Source organism: Bubalus bubalis, chromosome 5 (genome assembly GCF_019923935.1).
Source record: "Bubalus bubalis isolate 160015118507 breed Murrah chromosome 5, NDDB_SH_1, whole genome shotgun sequence".
Taxonomy (NCBI): Eukaryota; Metazoa; Chordata; class Mammalia; order Artiodactyla; family Bovidae; genus Bubalus; species Bubalus bubalis.
The window spans coordinates 82,162,727-82,175,262 of NC_059161.1; the positions used below are offsets into that span (position 1 = coordinate 82,162,727).

The 12,536-nt window shown below is 39.2% G+C and overlaps 1 protein-coding gene across 9 annotated transcripts in view; it reads right to left on the reverse strand.

The window, feature by feature from the left end:
- Nucleotides 1-12,536, reverse strand: part of DEUP1 (deuterosome assembly protein 1) — a 141,045-nt gene that overhangs the window by 87,781 nt on the left and 40,728 nt on the right. For 7 of the 9 annotated variants that reach the window (XM_044943367.2, XM_044943365.2, XM_044943368.2 and 4 more), the window contains exons 5-6: nucleotides 11,406-11,540; nucleotides 2,409-2,651 (exon numbers count right to left, since the gene is read on the reverse strand). In XM_044943367.2, the coding sequence (XP_044799302.1) occupies nucleotides 2,409-2,651; nucleotides 11,406-11,540 (378 nt within the window). The remainder of the gene's footprint in view (nucleotides 1-2,408; nucleotides 2,652-11,405; nucleotides 11,541-12,536) is intronic. The other 2 variants (XM_044943363.2, XM_044943366.2) reach the window with 2 other exon arrangements.

Here is a 12,536-nt window from a genome sequence, read left to right on the forward strand (position 1 = left end):
GAAAAACAACTTCATTTATTGACTGTGACCCTGGTGCAGGATCCAACCAGCACAAAGACAGCCGCTGCTGCTGCTGCTGTCCCCTCAGTCCTGTCCGGCTCTGTGCGGCCCCACAGACGGCAGCCCATCAGTCCCTGGGATTCTCCAGGCAAGAACACTGGAGTGGGTTGCCATTTCTTTCTCCAGTGCATGAAAGTGAAAAGTGAAAGTGAAGTTGCTCAGTCGTGTCAGACTCTTAGCGACCCCATGGACTGCAGCCCACCAGGCTCCTCCATCTATGGGATTTTCCAGGCAAGAGTACTAGACTGGGGTGCCATTGCCTTCTCTGACAAAGACAGCTGCAAAGATGTAAATATAAGTTGCCTTTAATGTAGGGCCAGAGGCGTGACCAGTGGCTCCTATCCTGGGAGACGAAGGGGAAGCAGGCCCCGAGGTGAAGGGAAGCCCGTGAGAACCGCCTGAACTGCAAACCCAGCTCCGCCAGCACTGTGAGGCTGACGGTGAGCTGAACACCAGACGAGCTCTAGAGCAGAAGAGGAGGTGCTCGTTTCATTCACCTTCTAGAAAAGCCAGAGAAAACAGCATCAGTGTCTTTTCTGTTTCTAGAAACTATGAGTTCCTCAGCATTTAGTATTTGTGGTTTAGCTGGGCTTGCTTGTTTACATCTGCTTTCTCCTGTGCATTAGAGTAACACCCCTTCCTCCAATGGAGCCGGATTTTGGGGTGGGGAGCATCTCTGAGAAATGCCGCAGGGCAGGAGAAGCTGGGAGTCTGTGTTCGATCCCTTGCCAGCCTGGGGATGGGGGACACAGAAGATAGATGTAAAGAAGGGCAAGGATGAGGCCCACATGTCATCTCACAGACAGCGTGGCAGGAGGAGGGAGGCAGTCGACCCAACACTGAGAAATGGCCCTGGAAGAAGAGCCTGAGGCGGAGTATCTTAGAGAAGTGCTCAGGCGGTGACTGGGGGCCATGATCTCCACCTGAGGGGGAAGAGAGTGGGACTCAGAAATGGGCTGACACGGAGGAATCGGTAGAAAGAGGCCGAAGGTTTGTGGGCAGGAGATCTGATGGAGACTGGGAGAGAAAACCATGGAACGTCTCAAGTGACTGAGACAGCCATGAATATCAAGCACACACTTAGGCAAGAAGTTGGTGATGAACAATTTTAACGAATGCTACATAACCTTAGCGGTTCCAGGAGAGAGACAAAAATAAAAAAAGAAAGATGTTTGAGTTAAAAAAATTAATCCTTGGAAAAACCATTGATCATACCCATGAAGCTCAACATTCAGAAAATGAAGATCACGGCATCTGGTCCCACCACTTCATGGGAAATAGATGGGGAAACAGTGGAAACAGTGTCAGACTTTATTTTTCTGGGCTCCAAAATCACTACAGATGGTGACTGCAGCCATGAAATTAAAAGACGCTTACTCCTTGGAAGGAAAGTTATGACCAACCTAGATAGCATATTCAAAAGCAGAGACATTACTTTGCCAACAAAGGTTCGTCTAGTCAAGGCTATGGTTTTTCCTGTGGTCATGTATGGATTTGAGAGTTGGACTGTGAAGAAGGCTGAACGCCAAAGAATTGATGCTTTTGAACTGCGGTGTTGGAGAAGACTCTTGAGAGTCCCTTGGACTACAAGGAGATCCAGCCAGTCCATTCTGAAGGAGATCAGCCCTAGAATTTCTTTGGAGGGAATGATGCTAAAGCTGAAACTCCAGTACTTTGGCCACCTCATGTCAACTCATGCGAAGAGTTGACTCACTGGAAAAGACTCTGATGCTGGGAGGGATTGGGGGCAAGAGGAGAAGGGGATGACAGAGGATGAGATGGCTGGATGGCATCACTGACTTGATGGATGTGAGTCTGAGTGAACTCCGGGAGTTGGTGATGGACAGGGAGGCCTGGCATGCTGCAATTCATGGGGTTGCAAAAAGTCGGACACAACTGAGCGACTGAACTGAACTGAACTGATGATAAACCTAACAGTGATAAATCACAGGGAGTGATCTGCATGCCTTTCACCGAGGTGATTAGAGGGTCAAACCCTTAATGGTTTGAGAGTCAGAGGCACAAGGGTCAGAGAATGAACAGTGGGTTCAGAGGGTGTGGAGTGGCTAAAGAGCCACGGTGTTTAGGAACAGAGGTCTGTGAAAGACCCCTGACCTACTGCGCTGGTAATTCCTACTGCATTGCTGAAGATCCCAAGAGCACCTAGCGGGGGACAGTACGCACAGGAACACTAAATTCACTCATCAAGTAAGAATTACTTATTAAGAGGAAATGTGAACTGAATTTACATGTGTAATAAAAAAATTACCTTTCTAATCCATATACCTATTGAGTCATCATTTGTATAACTCAGGGCAGTATCAGTTGCAAAATAAATAAATCTTTACCTGGCATTGTCTTTGGTACATTTTCAGTTCTTGTAAGAGCTTCTGATTTTCATCTTGTAACTTATTCCTGCTTAGTGCTATTTCACTCACAGCTGATTTTAATTTTTCAATAATGAATTCATCTCTTTCACTGGTTTCGCAAGCGGAATCCGGTTCACATACCAGCCGTGGAATTTCAGGGCTGCTGTCTTCTATGCTCTGTTTCTTACCATTTAGCTGAGTGTGGTAACTTTGTGCCTGTTTCTGAGAAATTTGAAACCTGTGTCAGTGAAGCAGGGAATATCTAAGCTTATATATAAAGTTCAAGAGTGACAGAAAAAATTTAGAAAAAATCTTTAAATATATTATTAAATAATGAAGCTCTGTCCTTCATAATTCAGACTTGTCTTTATTCTAAAACCTCAATTTCAGATGGCATAAAGAGAAGTCATATTTCTATAATCTCAGAGCAAAGATGCAAAGTAGGGTAGGAAATTCTTATTCAGCAAAAAATAAAATATAGAAGCTATGAAAAAGAGGAAAAAAGTATGGATTTAATTTAACTATAGTTGAAAATGTCTCTATGACCAAAAATAAACAAAATAAACAAATCTGGATTGTAGAAAAAAGTTGTCAACACATATAACACATGTAATTCCCGAAGTACAAAAACTTCTATACATCATAAGAAAAAGACAAATACCAGAAAAGTGGGCAAAGTTTGTGCACAGGAAATTCACTGAACAGGAAATGAAAATGGCTAAGAAACACATAAAGAGATGCTCAACCTTACAAGCAGCCAGAGAAACATAAAGCAAAGTGAGCCAATATAACTATCAGTTTCTCAAGTTGGTAAAAATCAAAAGACTGATATTCCATGGTGGCAAGACAGTAGTCGTCTTTGGCTGTTCATGAATTGTAAATTGCTATAATTTTTTAAAATAAAACAATATTTATTATAAATTTGAATTAACATACCCTTTGGCTCAACAAACATTTCCAAGATTTTTATTTAACAAAATGAGAGTATTGGTATTTAAAGATGTTTATACAAGGACATTTGTTACAATTATGTGTAACAGCAGAAAACTGGGAACAACCTGAGTGTTCATTAATAAAGAAATGTTTGAAAGAATTATGGTATATCTACTATATACTATGGTGTATATGATATATATATACACACACACACATATATATACTAAATACTCTGAAATATAATTAAGCAGTGACTCAAAAGGCTATCCATAGCTTATTAAGTAAAAAGGCAAAATTTTAAAAAGAAACATATATAATTTCCATCCAAACAGATTTTCATATGTGTACAAACAAAAGAAAAATTATGTGAAGATAAACAGCTAGTGTTTACAGCGGATAAGAATGGAGTAGAGGATGAGGTTAGCAATTTTGTCAGATTATTTTGTGCTGGTGAATTCAGGGAACGCGTATAACATATTCAAGTAACTTAAAGAAAGAATGGTTCGATGCATGATACTGGATGCTTGGGGCTGGTGCACTGGGACGACCCAGAGGGATGGTATGGGGAGGGAGGAGGGAGGAGGGAGGAGGGTTCAGGATGGGGAACACGTGTATACCTGTGGCAGATTCATTTCGATATTTGGCAAAACCAATACAATATTGTAAAGTTTAAAAATAAAATAAAAAAAAAAAGAAGTATATACGAACAAACAAAACAGCATCTTACTGGCGTGAATAAACTTTCCAACTTCCTAGGTAAGCTTCCGGTTACCACCTGCACCAGCCCCCAGGCCCCGCCTCCCGCCGCCGCCCCGCCTCCCATGCGCCCTCCACCCAGCCGGCCCACCCCCAATTCCGCGAACTCGCCTTCTGCTCTCATGCCTCAGTGACTTTGCTTTCGTTATTTCCACTACCCTGAATACATTCTCTCCTGTCTCAAAATACCTCCCTTCTTCAAGGTCCATGCCTTGTTCCATTCCTGCTGGAGGATGTTTCCTGACTATCTCAGTTCAAATTTTTCTCTTATTCCTGTGACCTCTAAAAGGATTTGAATCCTTTCCATTCACTTGTCATTAATTATCTGTCGACCTGTACCTGTATTATCTCTGTGTCTAGACTGTAAAGTACTAGGGGGCAGGGACCAAGCCTTCTTAAACGTAAATGACTTGCCCATAGGCATGCAAAAACATGCTATATAATGACATAATAACAATGGAGACTTTTAATAGCACCACCTTCTGGGACATATAAAGTCATTAATGATATTTCATGCACCTGTAACTCTACCTAGTGTTGGACATACTCTGGTTATTTTCCGTTGCTTGGTATTTCTATATGTAGAAAGATTACATGCTGAACGGTAAAGAGAGTAATAGTGTTTAACCTCTAATTTATTCTAATTTAGTATTAGACAGTATTAGAAAATGTACCTGAAATTGATTACACTTCTCAGATAATATTTTCTGTTGAGCATCTAAAGAAACCAGATGAGTCTGATACAGTATCTCTTGCTTGTCCCATTCTCTTGACTTTGCTCTAAATTCTTTTATTAGAGAGCGAAATAGAAGCTAAAAAAATGATTCATTTTAAAGCACAATACATAAGACCTTTCATTTGCACCTTTGTTCTGAGAAAAAAGTATGGAACTTAATCTGCATTTTTTAAAAAAACAAGGATTTTGTTAAGTTTTTTTTCTTATAACAAATACTGGTTACTGATAATGGAGTTTCACACAATTCTTTGCATCAACCAGTACTTCCTTTTATTTCCTAAGCTGACACCAGAAGTTTTTTTCCTTTCTTTATACTCAGTCACCAAACCTGCTACCTTGTTTGTGAGGGGTGGGGCCTGGGCTAATTTAGTGACTTTGTCCCCTGTGGCTTTCAGGGGAAGCCAAGAGCAATCTGTTCTCAAGAACGGAGCCACCGTCTCAGGCCTCCCTTCAGTTCAGTTCAGTTCAGTTGCTCAGTCATGTCCAACTCTTTGTGACCCCTTGAACCGCAGCATGCAGGCCTCCCTGTCCATCACCAACTCCCGGAGTCTACCCAAACCCATGTCCACTGAGTTCGTGATGCCATCCAACCATCTCATCCTGTCGTCTCCCTCTCCTCCTGCCCTCAATCTTTCCCAGCATCAGGGTCTTTTCAAATGAGTCAGCTCTTTGCATCAGGTGGCCAAAGTATTGGAGTTTCAGCTTTAGCATCAGTCCTTCCAATGAATATTCAGGACTGATCTCCTTTAGAATGGACTGGTTGGATCTCCTTGCAGTCCAAGGGACTCTCAAGAGTCTTCTCCAACACCACAGTTCAAAAGCATCAATTCTTCACGCTCAGCTTTCTTTATAGTCCAATTCTCACATCCATACATGACCACTGGAAAAACCATAGCCTTGATTAGATGGAACTTTGTTGGCAAAGTAATGTCTCTGCTTTTTCAATATGCTATCTAGGTTGGTCATAACTTTCCTTCCAAGTAGTAAGCATCTTTTAATTTCACGGCTGCAATCACCATCTGCAGTGATTTAGGAGCCCCCCAAAATAAAGTCGGCCACTGTTTCCACTGTTTCCCCATCTATTTGCCATGAAGATATGGGACTGGATGCCATGATCTTAGTTTTCTGAATGTTGAGCTTTAAGCCAACTTTTTCACTCTCCTCTCTCACTTTCATCAACAGGCTCTTTAGTTCTTCCTCACTTTCTGCCATAAGTGTGGTGTCACCTGCCTACCTAAGGTTATTGATATTTCTCCCAGCAATCTTGATTCCAGCTTGTGCTTCCTCCAACCCAGCGTTTCTCATGATGTACTCTGCATATAAGTTAAATAAGCAGGCGGACAATATACAGCCTTGACGTACTCTTTTTCCTATTTGGAACCAGTCTGTTGTTCCATGTCCAGTTCTAACTGTTGCTTCCTGACCTGCATACAGGTTTCTCCAAGAGGCAGGTCAGGTGGTCTGGTATGCCCATCTCTTTCAGAATTTTCCACAGTTTATTGTGATCCACACAGTCAAAGGCTTTGGCATAGTCACTAAAGCAGAAATAGATGTTTTTCTGGAACTCTCTTGCTTTTTTGATGATCCAGGGGATGTTGGCAATTTGATCTCTGGTTCCTCTGCCTTTTCTAAAACCAGCTTGAACATCTGCAAGCTCACAGTTCGTGTATTGCTGAAGCCTGGCTTGGATAATTTTAAGCATTACTTAGGCGGAACCAACTGGGCTGAGCTGGGAAAGAAGCGACACTCAGTTCTTCACACTTTTGCTCAAGCTGTGTCTTCATGGAGAACGATTATCTGTTCACAGATTTATAAGACAAAAGGATGTGGCTTTGGGGACCCTGAAGAAAACTTCACAGCTTCGGGCTTCCCTGGTGGCTCAGCTGGTAAAGAATCAGCCTGCACTGTGGGAGACGTGGGTTCAGTCCCTGGGTTGGGAAGGTCCCCTGGAGAAGGGAACGGCTACCCACTCCAGGTTTCTTGTCTGGAGAATTCCATGGACTGTATAGTCCATGGGGTTGCAAAGAGTCGAACAAGAATGAGCAACTTCCATTTTCTCTATTGTGCCTAGGGCTGGCACAATATATATATTCTCTTTATATATATATTCACAATATATATCTTCTCTTTCTGTTCAGGCTGTCAGCAACTTAAGACTAAGTACTACAGATTTCATTACTTTTATATTGCTCACAGTGCCTGACAAAGTGCCAGGCACCACTTACATTTCTTGAATGTACAAAGAAAAGCACAGTATTAGTATTTCCAGAAATATAAACATTTCTCACTAAATTTTGCAAAGAAAATAACATGGCTGGAAACAAACTCTATAGCTACTGAGTCCATATGAGATATTACTGAATGTAGATACATGGCATGAACATACTGATGTTTCCAATCATCAATTCAGTAGTATTAAGCATCTAGTGTCCAGCAGGTACTGTGGAAAGAGGAGGATTTAAAAATAATACATGTTTTAAAGAAACAAATTTTTGAAAGGAAAAAAAAACACAAAAAACAAGGACCAAGGGCTTCCCAGGTGGCTCAGTGGTAGAGAATCTGCCTGCCAATACAGGAGACCCAGGAGATGCGGGTTTGATCTCTGGGTCAGGAAGATTCCCTGGAGGAGGGTGCTGGCAACCTATTCCAGTAGTCTTGCCTGGAGAATCCCATGGACAGAGGAGCCTGGAGGGCTACAGTCCATGGGGTCACAAAGAGTCAGACATGACTGAGCACACATGCACATAATAAAGTAGGGAAATGTACATGTAAACAAATGATTTTACAATTAGTACAATAACAGTGCCACATAAAAGTCATACAGATGATGCCACAATTATCTCAGCCATCTCCAATAATACATCAAATTAGAAAATAGTTCATTTGAACTATTTTGAGAGATTGGTGGTGTTTCAAAGATGGCTGAAATGACTGGATTGGCTATGCAGGAAAATAAATAGACTAATTTAGAGAATGAAAGCTATATCTTGTTTAAAATGAGAATATGGCATTTCACATTTTCTATAGAGTAATGATTTTAAAGAATTTGGGGGGAAATCTTCATTTTATAAATCCACAAGCTCCCAAATAATCAGTGAGGGAAGACTTCACTACTAAATTAGTAGGCTTTTATAGTAATTAGAAGTGACTTGAAATTGAGTGGGGGTAATAAAGTTGGAGAACTATAGATAGACCCTGTTTTAAATGTATAATAATACCCTGATAAATAGACTATATGTATTAAGATAAATGGAGACAGTTCACTTAAAGTAACTGACTTTGATTCTGACATTTGACAGTTTTAAATAAGGTACATGAAAACAGGGTCTTCAGAAATAGTGACAAATTTACAAAACTAGGCTCTAATAAAAAAAATAGGTTAACATTTCAAATCAATACAAGGTGGATTATTAAAAATGTTTAATTTAGGAAGGAGTTTGTGGAGTCAGAAGTCAAAATGTGGCTAAGGTTGATTTGCACAGTTCATATCTTGCAATAATATATGAACTGTGCAATAATACTAATACTTATAGATATAAATGCAATAATACTAATACATACATCCAACAACCTCAGTCTTGAAAATACACATTTCCCAGCATGCTATAGGAGAAGGCAGGAACATCAATCTCTCCCTTACAAATTCTACAACAGGTAGAAGTGAGGCCAAGAATGAGGCCAAACAAGGCTAAAAATGTGTATCATGAACATATCAGCTGGTACTTATAATAGTCCTGGCTTTCTTGGTCTTAGATGTATTGGTTTCATGCACACACTACCCAGTAGTTATGGGGCCATGCATAGACTGAGAAAGAGACTGTAAGAATTTCGTAGAGACTGGAGATGTCAGCCCAGGGTCCAGTTCTGGCACGTCTGTACACTTGTCTAACCCTCCAGATTAAGTTCTCCATGGCTAGAAACCTTTTCATGGTCTTTATGGTTGAGAGTGGATCAGAGGCATTAAAATCAGTTTATAGCAGAAGTTACATTGTTAAAAATATATTTTAATCCCTCTACTAAATCTTGAGAGGTAGAATGAACATTTCTTTAGTGATTACTATAGGTCAAGGACTCTATGAACCTTCATTTGTAAGATAGTTTTAACTTTTTCTTATGAAAATTTTCATACTTATATAAAAGCAGAGAGTAAAACAAACTCCCATGTACCCTTCACCCAATTTAACTCCTGTCAAGTCAGACCATCTGTATCTCATCTCTACCTTTTTCACTGGAGTATTTGAAGGCAACTTTCAGACCTCATGTGTTTTTACCCCAGATACTTCAGAGAGCGCCTAAACACACATACACAAACATATTTTCCTCTTCCATAACCACAATGTCACTTATAAGATAATCTTAGCCCCCATTTATTGGTGAAAAATGTAATCTCTGTGAGGTCATCAGCTTGTCCAACAGTCACAGGGCAAATAAGCGAGACAAGCAGGCCCTATTTTAAGTTGTAAACTGTCAAGTTCTTTCACTGGAGCAAGCTGTTTCCCACTGTTCAATCACTGTATCAGTGTATTAAATGTTTGTCCCAAAGGAGAAACATGCTTAGATGTAGGCTAAAACTGGAAGAGTCCATCTCCTACACATTAATTTTTCAGCTGCCTCTAAACAAAGACAGGTACATGAAATGTTTCCTTTATGATATAGATGAAACTGTATTGACATATTATGCTTAAAAAATTTTGTATAAATACAAATATATCACATATTTGCTACTAATTTCCACTATAATTTCAGAGGTACATTTTACATATTTAGATCTCTAAATGTAAAATGTGCACAAAGTACTTGATACTAATTTAAGGCTTTTTCTTTGTTTGAACAATTTATATGAATGTAGTTCTCCCACTAATCCCCATGAGAAGTCAATCAAATGAAGAGTCATTGATTTAACTGCATTTTCAGTGAAAGCCTGTGTATATTATATCACAAACTTTGGGCATTTTCTATGAGACCAGAATATTCTAAAAATCAGTCTAGTTACACCATTGCAAGAGGTAGGAAGTTATACATAGTGCATTTTCCTATAAGGTCATCCTTACTTAGTGGTAGTAACTTTATATTTTTAAAAATGTATGTTCCTTATGTAGTACAATATAAAATTTACAGGAATTTAAAAACTAAAACCAAACACTTCCAACAAAATTCTTGCAATAGGCTGGTTTTAGGGCTGTGGTTCCAGGTTTTTTTTCCTGCTCTGAAAAATATTTTGGAGGAAAATTTTGAGAAGGGCTGTTAATTGAAGAGTTAGATGACAAAGATGAAGAAGTATAAAACAGGACAATGACAGTTAGGAGGAAGACAGAGATAAGAGGCATTAGACACAGAAAAGGGGCAAATCTGGACTGGAATAGGAGTAAGAAAGGAACAGATCAAAGATTCCTAAGAGGTTTCTACCTGGGTGATTAGGACGCACAGTCAGTGAAGTCAAAGTTGCTCAGTCATGTCTGACTCTGCGAGCCCGTGGAATTTTCCAGGCCAGAATACTGGAGTGGGTCGCTTTTCCCTTCTCCAGGGGATCTTCCCAACCCAGGGACTGAACCCAGGTCTCCTGCATTGCAGGTTGATTATCATCTGAGCCACCAGGGAGGCCAAGAATACTGGAGTGGGTAGCCTATCCCTTCTCTAGTGGATCTTCCTGACCCAGGAACTGAACCGGGGTCTCCTGCACTGCAGGCAGATTCTATACCAGATGAGCTATCAGGGACATAGAGAGCCATGAACTACGAACAAAGCAGAAAAAACTGAAATCATTGGCTGGCTGTGGGGAGAAACCATTGTTTAGGGCTTGAGAACAGTGGAGGGGGAAAAAAATGAGTGGGATAACATGATAGGGGTCAATTTGAGGTCAATTAGAAAACAATAATTGAGCCACAGTGGGAATTTAGCTAAGGTTAGAAAAGGAACTCACAGTAGACTCTATCTGCTGTTACGTGGCCAGTAGCAGGAATGCACAAGGGCACAGGGAAGAAAAATAGCTTATTTATTTTTTCCAAGGTTGGAAAGTTAAAGGGATTGAAATAAGTGTTTCTATGACATGGTTAACCTTTTTAGGGACTGAGATTTTAGGAGTTCTGGGTGACACAGGGTCGCTATATTGGAGTGAAACTATCTCTTTAAAGAAAAGATCCTGAAACTCCAAGCTCTGTTCTGAAAATTGCTATGAGGCCTCATCAGGACTTAAGTACCTAATAGTTAAATCGCCATTAAAAGATTTATTAGACACTCACTTTAACTGACCCCAGGGATGTCCTTCAATTTCACTCAACAGCTGCAGTTTCTTTGAACATTTTTTTGCTCTCCAAAATGCTGATACGTATAAAAGATGTATAAATCAAAGTAATGTTTTAATTCACTAAGTGCCTGAAGGAAGGTGCACTAAGAAAATATCTTCAATGGGAAGCAGGTTTCTAATGGTGCTTTGTTACCTCAGTGGTACATGCCACTGTGCATTCTGGAGACAAACAGCCCTCAACAACAACAACAAAAAAAACCAAATCTTAATACATACAGGGATAAACTAAGACAGTATAGCTTACCTCTAATTTCTGGTTCAAATTGTTCAGTTCAAAGGGCATTTCTTCTTTGAGGTGTGGTACTTCTTTTCGTCGAAATTTATTTTGTTTCATCTGGTGTAATCTCAGTTTTTCAAAGCTGCTAGTTAGTTTGGAAAACTGTAAATAATAGAGAATGCTAACATTTTACTATTGGTTATTTCTAACTTGATTTCATGATAGTTCTCTTGCATACCTCTTTCAAAACTGAAGTCATGATTAGGAAATGCAATAAAGCTTAAATGTTCCAATTAGAGAAGATAGAACCAGTTATTAAAACTAAATTGTTGAAGCTGAACACAATTCAGTTTTCAAGTAAATTTGGAACTTCATTGACTGCACAGTTTAACAACAATTCACTTGATAAAATGTTTTGTTCAGTTTTATCTTAACCATATATAGAAAAGCTCACAATTGAAAACAACCAAGTTTTTTTTTCTTACTTTTATTTAGTGCCATCTTGTGTTGACAATTTTAATTTCAATAACTCAGTCTACAAAATGACCAACTTACACTTCTTTTTAAGGAAACAGAGGACTTAACAAAGAAAATACAAACACACTTACGTCGATGTAAGTTTAAATAAAATTAAATATAAAGCTTGATATAATCTTTCTCTTATCAGTAATTCTTGTTATAACTTAGACTGTAATTTTTTTCTCTTGTTCTACCTTCAAATAATAGATTAAAAGCAGCAGATTTCCTAACAGAAATCTGTTAGGAAATTTCTAAATAACTGTTTACAAAATTTGTTTTTCTTTTGAAATAATTATAGATTCATAAGAAGCTGCAAAGATATTACTGAGCGACTGACCTGAACTGAACTGAGTATTTTTGAATGTATTTATTTGTTTAGCTTTTTTAGTTATTGCTCTAGGTATAATATTATACATACATAGCTTATTGCAGTCTCCTGGTGTTGACATTTTACCAGTTCAAGTGAAGTTTAGAATCTTAGTTCTCTTTGCCAAGACCCATTTCTGACATTATTATCTTAACTATTTCCTCAGTGTACATTAAAAACTACTTTAACTACTATTATAAGTTTTGCTTCAGTTGTAAAAAAAATTTAGAAAACTCAAGAGAAGTAAAATCTACTGCATTTATCCATGCTTT